General features: G+C 37.2%; 1 protein-coding gene across 1 annotated transcript; it reads right to left on the bottom strand.

Annotated features, from left to right (window-relative positions):
• Positions 1-513: 513 nt before the first annotated feature.
• On the bottom strand, positions 514-7,844 carry LOC144433084 (sulfotransferase 1C2-like). The gene is made up of 6 exons (XM_078121397.1): positions 7,667-7,844; positions 2,335-2,555; positions 2,016-2,124; positions 1,475-1,569; positions 990-1,155; positions 514-777 (listed from the first exon to the last, which is right to left on the bottom strand). The coding sequence occupies exons 1-6, from the start codon at positions 7,842-7,844 to the stop codon at positions 659-661; spliced, it is 888 nt and encodes a 295-aa protein (XP_077977523.1). The 3' UTR covers positions 514-658.
• Positions 7,845-14,349: the final 6,505 nt, after the last annotated feature.

The following is a 14,349-nucleotide window of genomic DNA, read 5'->3' as shown; positions in this document are numbered from 1 at the left end:
TACTAAAAATCAATGAATATATTGGCTGATAGTGTATCCAGTTGTCAGTGTCTGTGTGTATCTGTGTCACAAACACTACCAAATGTAGTGATATTAACTAGGCTGATCAGGTGATCACACTACATGCAAACTAGGTCATGGAATAAAGAGTTGGTTACGTTGTTCTCAGGTTATGTATGTGTGAAACCCCTGCAAGGCAAGATATCTATAACCTTTGGTATGTGTATGCATAGATGGTGAAGAAAACTCTGTCAATGATGTATGTAACTATAATCATATCTTTCCAACTGAGTATCTGCTTATGTCAAATGTTTTGATATCATGCATTGTGTAACATCTTTTATTAAATATTGGGTAATTGACTATGAAACTCATGAGGGGTTTATTTCCAGTGACATTTGGAAGCATTTATTGAATTTGCTGTAATTCCATTTTCAAAAGTGTATATTATACATTTTCACAGAACATCATAGTGTCCAGTTTGTGTCTTGTGAGCTGATGCTGAAACATTTCATCATCAGAATCAAACTCAGGATTTAACCATTACAGTCATGGAATTTCCACTGGGTTCATATAAAAGTCCCCGATACATGTAGTCTCATCAAAACTCTGGCACAATGCATATATCTTTGAATAATTGTATTCTCAATGTGGTTTGTCAATTCTCTTCAGTGTTGTAACAGAATTTCAAATCAAACTGCTTGAGTCTTTTATATTCATTGTCAAAACGCTCATTTTGCTCGACTGTAAAATAGTTCTTCCAGTCACCAACAATTCCTAAGGGGTGAAAAAAAAACATTATTCACAACATACATTAGGTCGGAATAAAATTGTTTGGTTCCAGTAACCCGACCCCGACCCTTAAAGTTATTTGCACAACATTTAAAAATTCGAAAAAATATTTGCAACGAACTGAAATTCTACCTCTGTGTATAATGGCAGATGTAACTGTTAAACAAATTTAAAAGAATGATAGTCAGAAAACTTACCCTTTCGAAGCATCGAGTTTTGTCTTTCAAACACCAACGTATCAGTGCTCACATTTTGATTCTTCATATACATGAAGCTCGATCTCTTCGTTATTTCGTCAATAACATCTTCTGAGAGGGCTTTCCCAAGAAAATTGGCCACATTTTGTACTTGCTTTCTATGATTCTTAAAAGAAGGTAAAGAGACACGAAAGTCAGATATACAGACATGTGTCATTTGGTAGGAATGTGGCATATCATAACATAGTTTCATCATGACGGCGCATTGTCTACACTTTACCCTGTGTGTGTGTGTGTATGTTCATTGATTGCTCTCCTTGTTACTTGTTGTTCGTAGTTTGCTCATTCATATCAAACTCTCCAATTATTGTGATCCATAATTATAAAGTCTATATTTATGAGTACACTTCAGATTTGTAATTCATATAATATCAGTATTATGCTGTAGATTGCTCTTCTGTAAAGAATAAAGATATTGTCATCACCTTTATCATATCCTCATATAGTATAAATAAAACATTATTGTCGTTTCGTCGGCTCCACCATTTAGGTACATGGTCAAACCACGATCCATGATTCACTGTTGAAATGAAAAACTTCCATAACTAGTCAATTGTTTAATCGATCGGCACACGCCAATGAATCTGATACAAAATAAAGGCATTTACTGTAACAAAACGACAAAACAAACGTCATTCGTTACCAGTACTTTACAGATGTGAGAGTGCAAGTATGGTAAAATCGACTTTACGCATTATACCGGTATCTTAATTAATCAAATTTGTGACCAGCAATTCTGCTGAAAGTCCGTCTCCTGATCGTGATCTTTGATTATTCCATGCAAAGTTTTCATAGGCTTTGATTTCGATGAAATATATTACCTGTATCTCTCAATATAATTGTACATTCAAAGAGTAACAAGGTTAAAATTAATGTATGACAAATTGTTGAATGCAAGTATGACAATTGATAGCTAATAAGATAACAAATCTGAAATAAACCATATACGTACAGTCAATGACTTACCTTTACCTTCGAGAAAGTTACCAAACCATTCATTCCAACTCATCGGCTCAAGTTTAAATTCAAAATATGAAACCATGACATCCTTAGGGTTTCTTGCAACGTATATTATCTATTTGTTGAAATAAATGACAGCCATCATTACTGTGAGAAGTTTTGAAGAAGTAAACAATGAATACAAGTCAAATTAATGTGGGATATACAATATACAGAGGAGTACCTTGCCCTGAAATATTCTCATGTATGATATCGCTGAATATGCGGACAAAGTACGAAAGATAACTAGTCTACTGGTTAGTATTCAAAAGTACTATATCATCACCTTTGGTTTCTTCACCCATATCTGTGATGGCAAGAGATGATCTGGTAAATGGGTATTTATTGCTCTCGGTGATGTCATGGAACTGATATACTCATGCTGCGGAACTCCATCCCGTGTGATTTCCAGAAAGGGAACCCGTTTTGTCATCGGTAAATTTTGTGCTTTATCCATAGATTCGCTATTCAAGATCAGGTAGAGTATCTGCTGCATCCATGTTGTACCTTTAATTTGATTTAATCAGGGAAACTACAGGTAAATAGAAATGTTGTACAATGTTTTTTGACAGATATTAAAAGGGACAACTTTTACACCCGTCTTTCTTCAGCTAGGAACTGTGTTATAACATGAATATGATCATTAAATATGTTTATAAATAAGTATCATTAATAACATGAATGCCATAAATAACATGAATATCATTAAATAACATGCATTTATATCAAATAACCTTTGTTTGTTTAAACTCTTTTGCATTACATATTTTGAACGAGTCCAATCGGGAAATTAATCAATAAAGACAAATTTCCATCCTCAAACAATTCCCATGTCAAGTAAAAATTGTCAGTGGGTAATGAAATAATGGTTAATGAAATAAATAATCGATATTGATAATATATACATATGGTATACATCTCTTCCATGGTCAAGTAATGCATCAATGGATAGTCCGATAGGCGTTGGAGTAAGAAATTAATTGAGCATAATTTCTACGTTTTTCAAACAAGGACAAAATACCCCTTGTGGACTATTTGTGTAATCGCTCAAGATATTTTACATGAATGTCGCATCACATAAAGATGTCATGACAAAATGATGTTAGGGATGGGGGTGGGGGGGGGGGCTAGGACTTTCTATTCCTGCTTATGGGTTATAATCTGACTAATGTCAAGATGAGTAGTCTGGTTTCAGTTACATTCTAAGTATTTGTCATCATGATAGACCCTTGCTATTGACATTTTCTGAACTTGTGTACGTGGTTATGAAAACCAGTTTCAGTTCTTCTCATCGCCATGTTATATTTCTCCTGGAACCATATTGCACATCACTTTCTGACATCAACATTACATTTTTATCCACGCAGTGAAAACGATTTTGAGTAACTCTCCAGGTTATAGAAATATAATGCTCGTGTCTTTCTTCAGTGAGCTACTCAAGAGATTGCCTCCATTCAGTAAGCTTACCATTGTACACGTAACTCTCTTTAACTAAGGAGGCACTGATATATGTTTGTCATTTTATTCTATTCTTTACGCATGCTATCATTCATTACATGCATTGGAAAACTAGTTGTGGTAATATAGTTTCAGGAGTTTACTTTAGTTTACATCATTTTAAAATCAAATAACCAAAGATATATACACTTAAATTTTGTCATTTACTTATGCAAAGACATTGTATCTGTTAATTAGTGTTCACTAGTATCTGTGGGTAGCAAGTTAAACCTTGAGGGAAAGCTAACTTTTGAATCTGTCACCATGTTAAAATTCCTAGTTGATTTTTAGACCAGACAACCACAATTTATTCACTGAAAAATGTTAATGTACCAATAATTAGACATAATGCATGTTAATCAGTGGTCGACATTCTCCATAAACAGTACGGAAACAGGTTGAAATCGTGATCGCCGTTGAGGGCACTGATTTTTGGGTACGGACCCAAAAGTATCAATTTGATTATACCTACACTTTTTGTCATAAAACCTTAGCATTTGGGTGTTTGAGACACACACAATTCTTGTTCGAAACACACACAATCCTTGTTCGAAACACACACAATCCTGGTCAAAAGACCTTAGCATTTGCCCTTTTGTGCAACAATTTACTCTAAAACAGGACACATCAAAAGATGCGTCAGTTCCAGGCGACAAAACAAACACTCCAGTCGAAACCACACCAACTTGTGTCTGCATCAACTCTCATTGACGGAACCCTTGATGTCTTCTGTTTTAGAGTAAATTGTTGCAGAAAACAACCAAATGCTAAGGTCTTATGACCAGAATTGAGGTGTTCGAAACACACTGAATCCTGGTCATAAGAGTTTAGCATTTGGGCATTTTCTGCAACAATTTACTCTAAAACAGCACATATCAAAGGGCCGTCAACACGGATTGACAGTTCGGGTAGCCTACAGGACGGGTGTTTTCGGTGACCAACACCCCGTACAATTCTGACTCTCCGACGCGTCGCGACGCCCCAGCGGCAGTGGCAGTCGTTCGATCATGGATTGGTGGGTACCCCGGCTTGTTAGCGAAATTTCATATGTACCCCTTTTCCAGTTAATATTTCAATGAAAAAGACCCCCCCCCCCCTTTTTTTATATAGTGAATCTGGGAGAAAATCACTTCTTCAAAAACCACATTCTTTCCGAAATCCGGCAAGTTCTACCTTCAACTAGCTCTGGATTTCTATGCTACGGGGTTTCGACACGTCGGGTAAAAACCCCGTAGCGTATAAATCCAGAGCTATACCTTCAACGACACCTAATCCTTACACTGTGAGAGAGAGAGAGAGAGAGAGAGAGAGAGAGAGAGAGAGAGAGAGAGAGAGAGAGAGAGAGAGAGAGAGAGAGAGAGAGAGAGAGAGAGAGAGAGAGAGAGAGAAATGGGGCATCGTACCCATATTCTCGGAGGGTGATCTGATAAAGTATCCCCTTTTTACGATTCCATGGACCTAGATGGCCGAAGAGATGCGAAACATCGATTGGACCGCGACCAAGAAAATTGTGATATTGCGATTCTGAAGAGTCACTTTCACGGTAGTCATGCTCGCAGTTTCGCTCAAGGGACGACTTACTCGGTATGCAAGCAGGACTACTATCACTACAGAGTACCATCTAATTTGGATGAACAATTATTTAAGTTTGAGCGTATCATACACCACTTTTTAAAATTTGATGTAGACACTGGACGTACGTACTCTACGAAAAGACACAGCGAGAGAGGGGTGAAAAAGAGACACGAGAAACATCAGTGGAAAGCGGGATGGTCACCGAAAACATCGCGTAGTAGACGTCTACTGACTGCTCGAGCGCTCTCTTCAACGTTGAAAGCGGCATTTGAGAGTTAATGTCAACAATTTACTCTGTTAGACAGACCAGAAGTTAGTGTGTCTTAGACACCACACGAAATTGTAACAGTGTGTAAAGCAGGATGCTTTGAAGAAGTCACCTCCGACTAACGCATCTTTTGATGTGTTCTGTGTTAGAGTAAATTGTAGCATAAAACGTCAAATGCTAAGGTCTTATGACCAGGATTCAGTGTGTCTCAAACAAGGATTGTGTGTGTCTCAAACAACAATTGTGTGTGTCTCAAACACCCAAATGCTAAGGTTATATGACAAAAAGTGTATAATGTATACACTACAGAAAATATGTTTACCCACAGTTGATGCGCTACGGTAAACAATGTACAATATTATAAATAATTTATTGTACCTAACAAAACGTTCTTGTTGCAGTTAATGGCAGTGCACCTTTAATTTCCATACTTCTATGCACTTCAATACATAACTTACAACTACGGGCATATACAAAATATTCTACATACCGTTTATAATTATTGACTTACTGTAATATGTCCTTATGATTAATTATACCAATCAATAAATGTTTAATGACCATTTTCGTGTCACAACAGAGTTCCTAGATGCTCTCAATAAATAACAATACACATATCGGTTGCATGTGCGGGTACTTTGTCCAAACATGGTATAGGCTGTATGTTATTCACGTTAATTGCATTAATTAACGTACTTACTAAAATATTAAGCATATTTACATTAAATAGGATGGTTTTATGGGATCACAAGATGGCATTAGAGTAATTGTACCATACATGCACGAGCATGTTGAACAAAAAATATGGAATATGTACAACTGGTCGTTAAGTCTCAACAATGCGCGTCTATGTCACGACAATGCGTGTCTACTTCACTGGTCTTAATCTTGCTGTGTTAGAAATATGAGTCAAAACGTTCAAAATTTGCATTTGCTTTCCCCGATTTTTCTTTGATATTATTGGTGCTGGTATAATTATCACAGTGTTATTTTCCAACACTTTTCTTCATTCAGTCAGAAAATACTCGTGACCTAAGGGTTATCACAACAAGTCGACAAAGACCTCTTACAGGTCACTCGTATTTTCCCTGGGTGAATGAAGAAAAGTATTGGGGGAATAACAGTTAAACTGTGTTGCAGGTCAAACCTTATTTTGACTGGACTAGGGTGGTTAACTTAAAAACATTTTTACAAACGTTCCTTTAATAAAGGGCTGAATTGAAGATGTCTATACAATTAATGCCCTGTGCGTCTACTACACTAGGTTGTGTTAACAAAACATGTAAGAATCGTTACATGGTGCCTCCAAATGTATGCCCAGTACTGAGTTGGACTCCATGACCTTGTGACCAGGCCTTTTGGTCTTTGTTAAACCTTCACAGGCGTGGTGTAGTCGGTATTCTATTTGAAGCAAATTAAATATATATTGTAAATGTGCAGTGATGCTCACACAGTAGACAGTCACCGTATACCTTCGCGATGTCCGATGACACTTTTTCAATGTTATAAAAGTAGTATTTGGTATGAACGTATTTTAATTATAAAAAGTAATATTTAACCATCAATATCTAGGGAATTAACTTACACATTGTTTACATTAATGTGCAAGCCAGTATACTTCCTAATGTACAAGTTCTGAAGTTGTCGATTTTCAAGAAACAAAGGTCGCCATTCAACTTAACGTAACAGTATGTATTTTTGAAAGACATTGGCAACACTTGTGGCATGCAATGCTTAAACAATGGGAAAATGGCCAAATTTCTCTTTCACACTCAGGCACAGGCAATATCATGATTTCAAGTATGGTATGTTGCTGTCACGAGTGGCTAAATAAAGTACGATTAGTTTCTTTAAAGACAACTCTTCAGACACAGCATAACGAAAGTTTTGGTGGACACGCTAGGAATGCAGGCTGCAACATGTCTGATTTTAACCGAGCTCCAGGTGCATACATTGAGAACAAGTTAATCTGAGATATTAGTTAGTCCTCAATGTTTATTTACAAGCCGTCCAGCAAACCGCAATGGCCGTAAGAAATTTTGGTTGACCCTATAGCTATGCAGTCTGAACTTTCACTCTCAGGTGATAAGACTCAATATGAATCAACCCCTTCTTCTGCCAGTCACAAATGTCTTTTACACTACTTTTATTGAGGAACGTGATAAGCTTATACTACGGTTGATGTTTACCGACAGTAAAGTTAAGTAATTGAATACGTAATAGTTGGCATACAAATACAAACAGGTATCGGTCAAAGGTACAGACTTTGTTACGTCACCTGATTTAGGGTACGTTATGATGAATATATCATCTTCTCGTACTTCGAACGTCTTGATAGCTAACAAATTATCAGCTGGGAAGAGGCAAGATAGAAATGGTACGCCTTCAAAGTAGTGCAGGTCCGAGTCCTTCGCCTGGACCTGGCGATCAGCCGATCCGTTGGTACACCCAGCCATAGGTAATTACAGTTGGTCTCTGCTTCAGGCACTCACAGAGTATTCAGTATTCAATTTTACTTTGCATATGGATGTACCCACAATGCATAGCGACGAACACAAGATTAAAAGTATGAACAGTTCTCAAAACCCCAAAACAATGAAGTTGCGATACAGTAGTTCGGGACAATAGAGGGTAAGCGGTCAGCTCCAGACTTTTCCACTACCACCACATTCTTTCAACTTTGCTGCCTTGTATTGTCATCATGGTGGCTGAGTTCTGAATGAGGATACGTCACGCGCCGTATACGTATCTTTGAGCTCACGTTCGATATCGATCAACACTCACCAGGGGCGCGAGGCAACAATTCTGATGAAATCCAAAAATGATCACATTTACATACTTCTTTATTTATAGTATATTTTAATAAACTCATTATACATGTCTACACATGTTTGTTATTTTTGTTATAAGGTCAGAAATGGGGTGATTAAAAATTGATATTATATGTATGTATGTACATGTACTTGAATGTACACTTTTTGGTCTTTAAAAAAAATGAAGCATTTTTAACAATCACAAACTTTATATAAATATGGAAGACTCCAAAAAAAAAGAATAAAAAAAAGAAAGCATATAAAAAGAAAGTATACGGAGAGACATTATGCAAAATCGACGCTTAGTGTTAAACTAGTAATACAGAGGGGTAGGATATGGCATCGAATAACCCAATCAGGACGATTCAAATCGAACATGTGATCCATGAATTTTCTCTCGAAGCTTGATACCACCTGCTGCCCTCATGTGTAGACATGTATAATGAGTTTATTAAAATATACTATAAATAAAGAAGTCAAATTAAATATTATGTGTTTCTCTGTGTATCATAATTAGATATTAATTAGCGATTCAAGATACTGAAATAATTATAAACAAGAACTTGACGGAACTTGTTGATGTTGTCTATATTCACGTTATTCAATATTGTTATAGACACCAGAATTGTTGCCTCATGCCCTTGCACTCACAAGCAAACAAAACTGGAAGCTAGGCTGGCTTACTCCATCAACTCGGCCGATTTCAATAGTCAAAGATTGAAACGCTGAGATGCTAATCTATAGATGCTATCCGTTGCATCAAATCTTAAGAGCTATCAATCTTTGAAGTCAAAGTAAAGAGAATCTCTTAGTGGTCTGAGGAGAACACGCGGTACCATGGATAAAATTAAGACTAATGAGATGGCTCAGGCTTAGTTAGTTATGTTTACGTAAACATAACTAGCGTAGCCCCTGTGATGAGATGAGTGGTACCACAGAGTTCAGCGAGCATGTAATTGATTGATCGATCGATTGGTTGATGGATTGATTTATTATTATTTGGTTGAATGATTGACCGATTGAATAATCATTTTTTGTGGTGTGGTGGTATTAATGACACCCAACTACCAGTGCAGGCTTCCATATTTATTTTGCCACGTGAAAAGGGATCCGTCGCTGTAGATCTTTGAATTTGTATCAAACGGGAGGAATGTGCCCTGTCTCAGACAATAGACCCCCCGGAGGGTCTATGCTCAGACCTCAGACTGAGGCGCTATTGAGAGGTGAGGTGCCCTAGATAAACTTACACATTAATTTTATAATCATGCGGTAAGGGAGCCTTCAGTATTTACAAGGGGAGGAGCGGAGGAATCGGGGGGGGGGGGGGGGGGGTTGTCACATTTTACAAAGTTAACCTGGTCTTAGGGAGGGTCATGTTTTGCATTATAATGTTTGCGGAGGGTCACATTTTACAATCCGTACTTTTGTGACCAAATTGAAGATTCAATTATTATTAATTTGTTTTATGTGTTTTGAAATGTAAAAGTGAGATGAGCACTCAACATTTATTTTTACGAGTACTTTACATGCCAAAGTAAAACAATAAAAATACACATATTGTAAGAAAATTGTTTTATAAAACGATGCATTTTGTTGAGTGTACCATCTCATCTTTTCACTCACATTGTCCGTGAATGTTGTTAAAATATGATGGTGATGGAAACGATGATGATGATGATGATGATGATGATGATGATGATGATGATGATGATGATGATGATGATGACTTTTTTTTGACTTTTCACAAGAAACTTTATTTACTTTGTTAAAAAATACTTTACAAAAGAATAAACAAAATGCCCGTTTCAATGGCATGGAAAGAAATGTTCAAAGTCTTGGGTTCAAGTCAAAACAAATTGACAATTGTGAAGAAAGTGTTCATGAAAATGTCATTCTGCGATTCATATATGTATTTCGAATGTACATCTAAGGAATCTTCTTGTATATACAGCTGGCTCTTTAAACTTCAGCTTTTAATTATATGGGGGCATGACATCAAACACTTTGGTTCAAGTCATGTCGTGTTGAAAAAGGACAGGTTTATTGTAGTTGTCAGCATTGTGTATTCCAATGTACATCCAACGATTCTATATATACAATCAAATATTTGACTTGAGCTGTAAGAAAGCATAATGGTAAGTATGTGTGTCCCTGCCGACCATTAGGCTGACTGCAGTGACAGTTACGATTAGTTCCAGGGGGTAGGGCGAAGTGGGGGGGGGGGAGAAACAAATCTCAACGTGTCGGCACAGCCTCGTGAGGAGTACGATGCCCAGAGCTTTTTCTGGTCAAGGCCGCAATGGCAAGTGGTCTGTACTTGACAGCAGGTGAAAGGTACACATTTGTTGTGTTGATTCGAGACAACAGCTGAGTTGGTTGTGATAGCTTGTTTTTTACCAGGAGAGTAGGTTAAAATGCAAATGTACAGGCCACTCAAGCAATTGCGCAGAGTGTGTGTGAGTGTTCTCTGAATAAAAATAAAAATAAACAAGGCATAAATGCAAACAAAATAAACGTAGGTACACGTACACGGTTGCCGGGAAACAGTACTGACGAGCAGAGAAATAACGAACATAGTGATATTATTTAATGATATCGGCGAATACAAGTGTTTCGTCTTCAATCGAAACGATTGCATCATTTATGCACCAATTAGTTTCAAAGGTATTGATACTGGTGTAAATTTTGTGGTACACGTAGTCATTTGAAATTCGGTGTTTCACGCGTGTTTTGAATAGTTTGTTTACGTCGATATTCGAAGCTTTGGTTTCTTCATTGATTACCCTCCTTCTCGAAATATGAATGCTGGTTTTAGCTGTAGTGAGAATGTAGCTCAGTAAAGCATGAGTGTTTTTATCAGTGCGACCTTTGTGAAAGGGTGGGCCTAAAACGAACCACCAGTGGATATTTTTGCCTTCACTTCCCATAGGTTTGTGCCAGATGTTACGGAGAAGTTTGAAAAGAGGTATCAGACGAGGGCACTCGAGGAATATGTGAAGAAGATCGTCTTTATCATTACAGAATACGCAGTTTGCAGTATTGGTGACGCCTAATCTATGCATGAAACTACCTGTTGCATACGCCCCATGTAACACTCTCCATTGTAGATCGCCTTCAAGTTTCGTAGTAAGATTTGTATAACAGGATTTGAAATCTGGTTTAACGGTTTTTGGTATGGAGAGGATGTCTCTCCAGACCGTGTCAATGCGACTTCGGTTCTTAGTGTAGAAGTTTATCATAATGAGACATTTGTATATTGATCCCTTTGCAGTTTTATATAACGGGCAGTTTAGAAGGATGTCTTGTTTAGGATCGTCGAACACTATTTCGAAGTAGTCTGGAGATACGTTTTGTTTTACGTTAAGGTCAACGTCTTGTTGCTGGAAAGACATTTTTATTTTTTCTGTCCATTTAGCTGGAATTGAAGACTTTAAAGTATTTATGTATTTTTCGAGTATTCTGGTAGAATGAATTGATATCTTATTATGTAATTGGTCGATCGTTTTCCAATTTTTGTTCACAGGGTCGATCAGGTGGCCAATTCTAGTAATGCCACCATCGATAAAGTGCTTAAGAATGAGAGGCTCGTTATGTAGAGAGTGTTTAATAAGGTCATTGTGAAAGAGTGGTTCAGCGAGGATGGTTTCTATTGTATTGGGTCCGTCTTTCCTTATTATTGTGGTTTTGGTCCAGGTTTTCAAAAGATCTCTATAAAAGTTTGGAATGTTTTGAGTGATTTGAGGAATGTTTATGGCAAGGAGTCTTGCACTGTAGTGAATGTTATGAATACGATTGAAATAGTAGTTAGTAAAGGTGAAAACGGATGGTTAAGGCCGGAATATAGGTACCTTTGAATATATTACAAACGATAGGCGTTAATACGGCTGGGGATGTGTATTAAATTGTGCCCACCGTTTTGACGAGGGGTATAAATTAGATCGGCTGATACCCAGTGTCTGCCCTGCCAGAAGAAGTCGAGAAATATTCTTTGAATTTCCTGTATTGTTGCTGGTGGTGGACTAAGACAAACTATTCGATGAAAAAGTTTGGTAGCGATCAGTTGATTTAGGATGGTGACTCGTCCATGAAATGACATCGCTGGAGCGAACCTGGACCACCATGTTAGTTTAGATTTGATTTCGTCGATACTCTCTTCCCAATTTTTTTGTATGTGGTTTGCGGTGTTACCTAAATAAGTGCCGAGAAATTTTAACCCTATAGTGTTCCAATTTAAACCAAGAGGATGGTCTGTTCTTTTACGCCATTCTCCGACCCACAAACCTTTCGATTTGGGTAAATTTACTCGTGCATTGCTTGCTCTTTCGTATATTAAGAGGCGCCGTTGTAGTTTTGAGAAATCATCGTTTCTAGTGATAAATATATCAACATCGTCGGCATAGCCAGAGAGATTTATTTTACCGGTTTCAGAGTGTGGTATTTTGAGACCTGTAATATTGCTTTCTGTTCTTATTTTGTTTAATAGAGGTTCTGTTGCGATTGTATATAGTTGTCCTGATAGAGCACACCCTTGTCTTATCCCACGTAAAAATTGAATTGGGCTGGTGATTGTATTGTTGACACGAACGAGACTTTCGCTATTAGTATATAGAAGTTTGATATAGTTTCTAAAGTTTTTTTCCAAAACCGAAACTTTCAAGAGCTTTGAAAAGATACCCATAGTGCACTCTGTCAAAGGCTTTCTCTTGATCTAGCGCGATGGCACCTAAAGGAAGGTTTAACTCATTACAGTGAGATATGCAATCTCTGACTAGACTAATGTTGTCGTAGACCTGACGACCAGGTACACAATAGCTCTGATCAATATGGATGATGTCTCCTAATGCCGCAGGCGGAAAGACAATGCTTTCGTAAACATTTTGTAGTCTGCGCACAATAGACTTACTGGTCTCCACTTCTTAAGTAACGAGTTATCGCCAGCTTTTGGGATACTTTTTGGGCACTTTCAGAAGTTATTTCTGGTAGGAAAAGTTGTTCATAAAAATTTCTAGTAATTTGTCGTATTTCTTTTGGGTTTTCGGTAATTGATTCATCTTGGCGTTTTAGTTGAGTGATTGTTTTACGTTGACCTTTGTGTTTTTAGATGTTGAAAAAGAGATTACTATTTGTATCAGATTCATAAATATGTTGTTGACGTGAGCGAATAGCTGCTCCGTTTGTCTCAATCTTGGCTAAACCATCAAGGATCTCTTTGTTTTGATTAAATTGTTCAGTCAGTGTAGGATGTTCATGTAGAAGGGGTTCTAGTCTTTCATTTTCGGAGAGGGGTTTTTGTTTTAGATGCTTCCGTTTTAAGGTGCATTGGAAACTGTATTTTTTGCTTAGTTCTTTAATTTTATGTTTACCAATGTCCCACCAAGATTGAATAGATTTGAACTATTTTTTTTTTCATTTCTCCATTGTTCCCAAAATTGTTTGATAAGTTTGTAGTAGTCTTCGTCATCAAGTTTGCTTGTATTGAGGCACCACACGGGTTTTTTGTTGCATACATGTTGTGGGGAGAGGTTGAGTGTAACTATACAGTGATCTGAGAAGTTGTTTAATGAAGCTATGGACACAATTTTTATTTTTGTTGTCAAGGCTTTGTTTATATAGAAGGTGTCGATTCGAGATTTGTGTTCCCCCCGTTTCCAAGTGTAGTTGCGTTTATTTAAGAAATGTTCTATTGAGTTTGTGATCCATTAACTTTGGTTTAAATTTTTGTTGACCGTTGACATGTTTGAGAGAACGCCACGGCAAGCCTCCACTTCTTGTAACTTTAGTGACGACTGTACAATACTGTTATATGATCTTATATAGCTTTGAAAATAAAAGGTTCGTTCTATTTTGAATCAACACTAGCCTGTGAGCTTGAGACTCCAGTCAACAACTTCAATCATAAATATCAACCACTGGTCAGAGACTCTAGTACGACAGGCGCTGCGGAGAAATAGTATGATTTGATACTATGTTTGTCCAAACAAAATGTAAAGTAGTCGTGCATAGATATGATGTGATGTTGTACATGAAGCCATCCATTATGATCTCTATCATACAGACATGAAGATTCCTACTTTAATCACATGCCATCATTCTGCTCCCTAAATTGGTAAAGAATATTCCGTAACTTTTACCAATTTTTAATCGAATA

This window comes from Glandiceps talaboti, chromosome 1 (genome assembly GCF_964340395.1).
Source record: "Glandiceps talaboti chromosome 1, keGlaTala1.1, whole genome shotgun sequence".
In the NCBI taxonomy this organism is placed as follows: Eukaryota; Metazoa; Hemichordata; class Enteropneusta; family Spengelidae; genus Glandiceps; species Glandiceps talaboti.
Note: the sequence above shows the minus strand (reverse complement) of the source record. Positions and strands in the feature narration are given on the sequence as shown.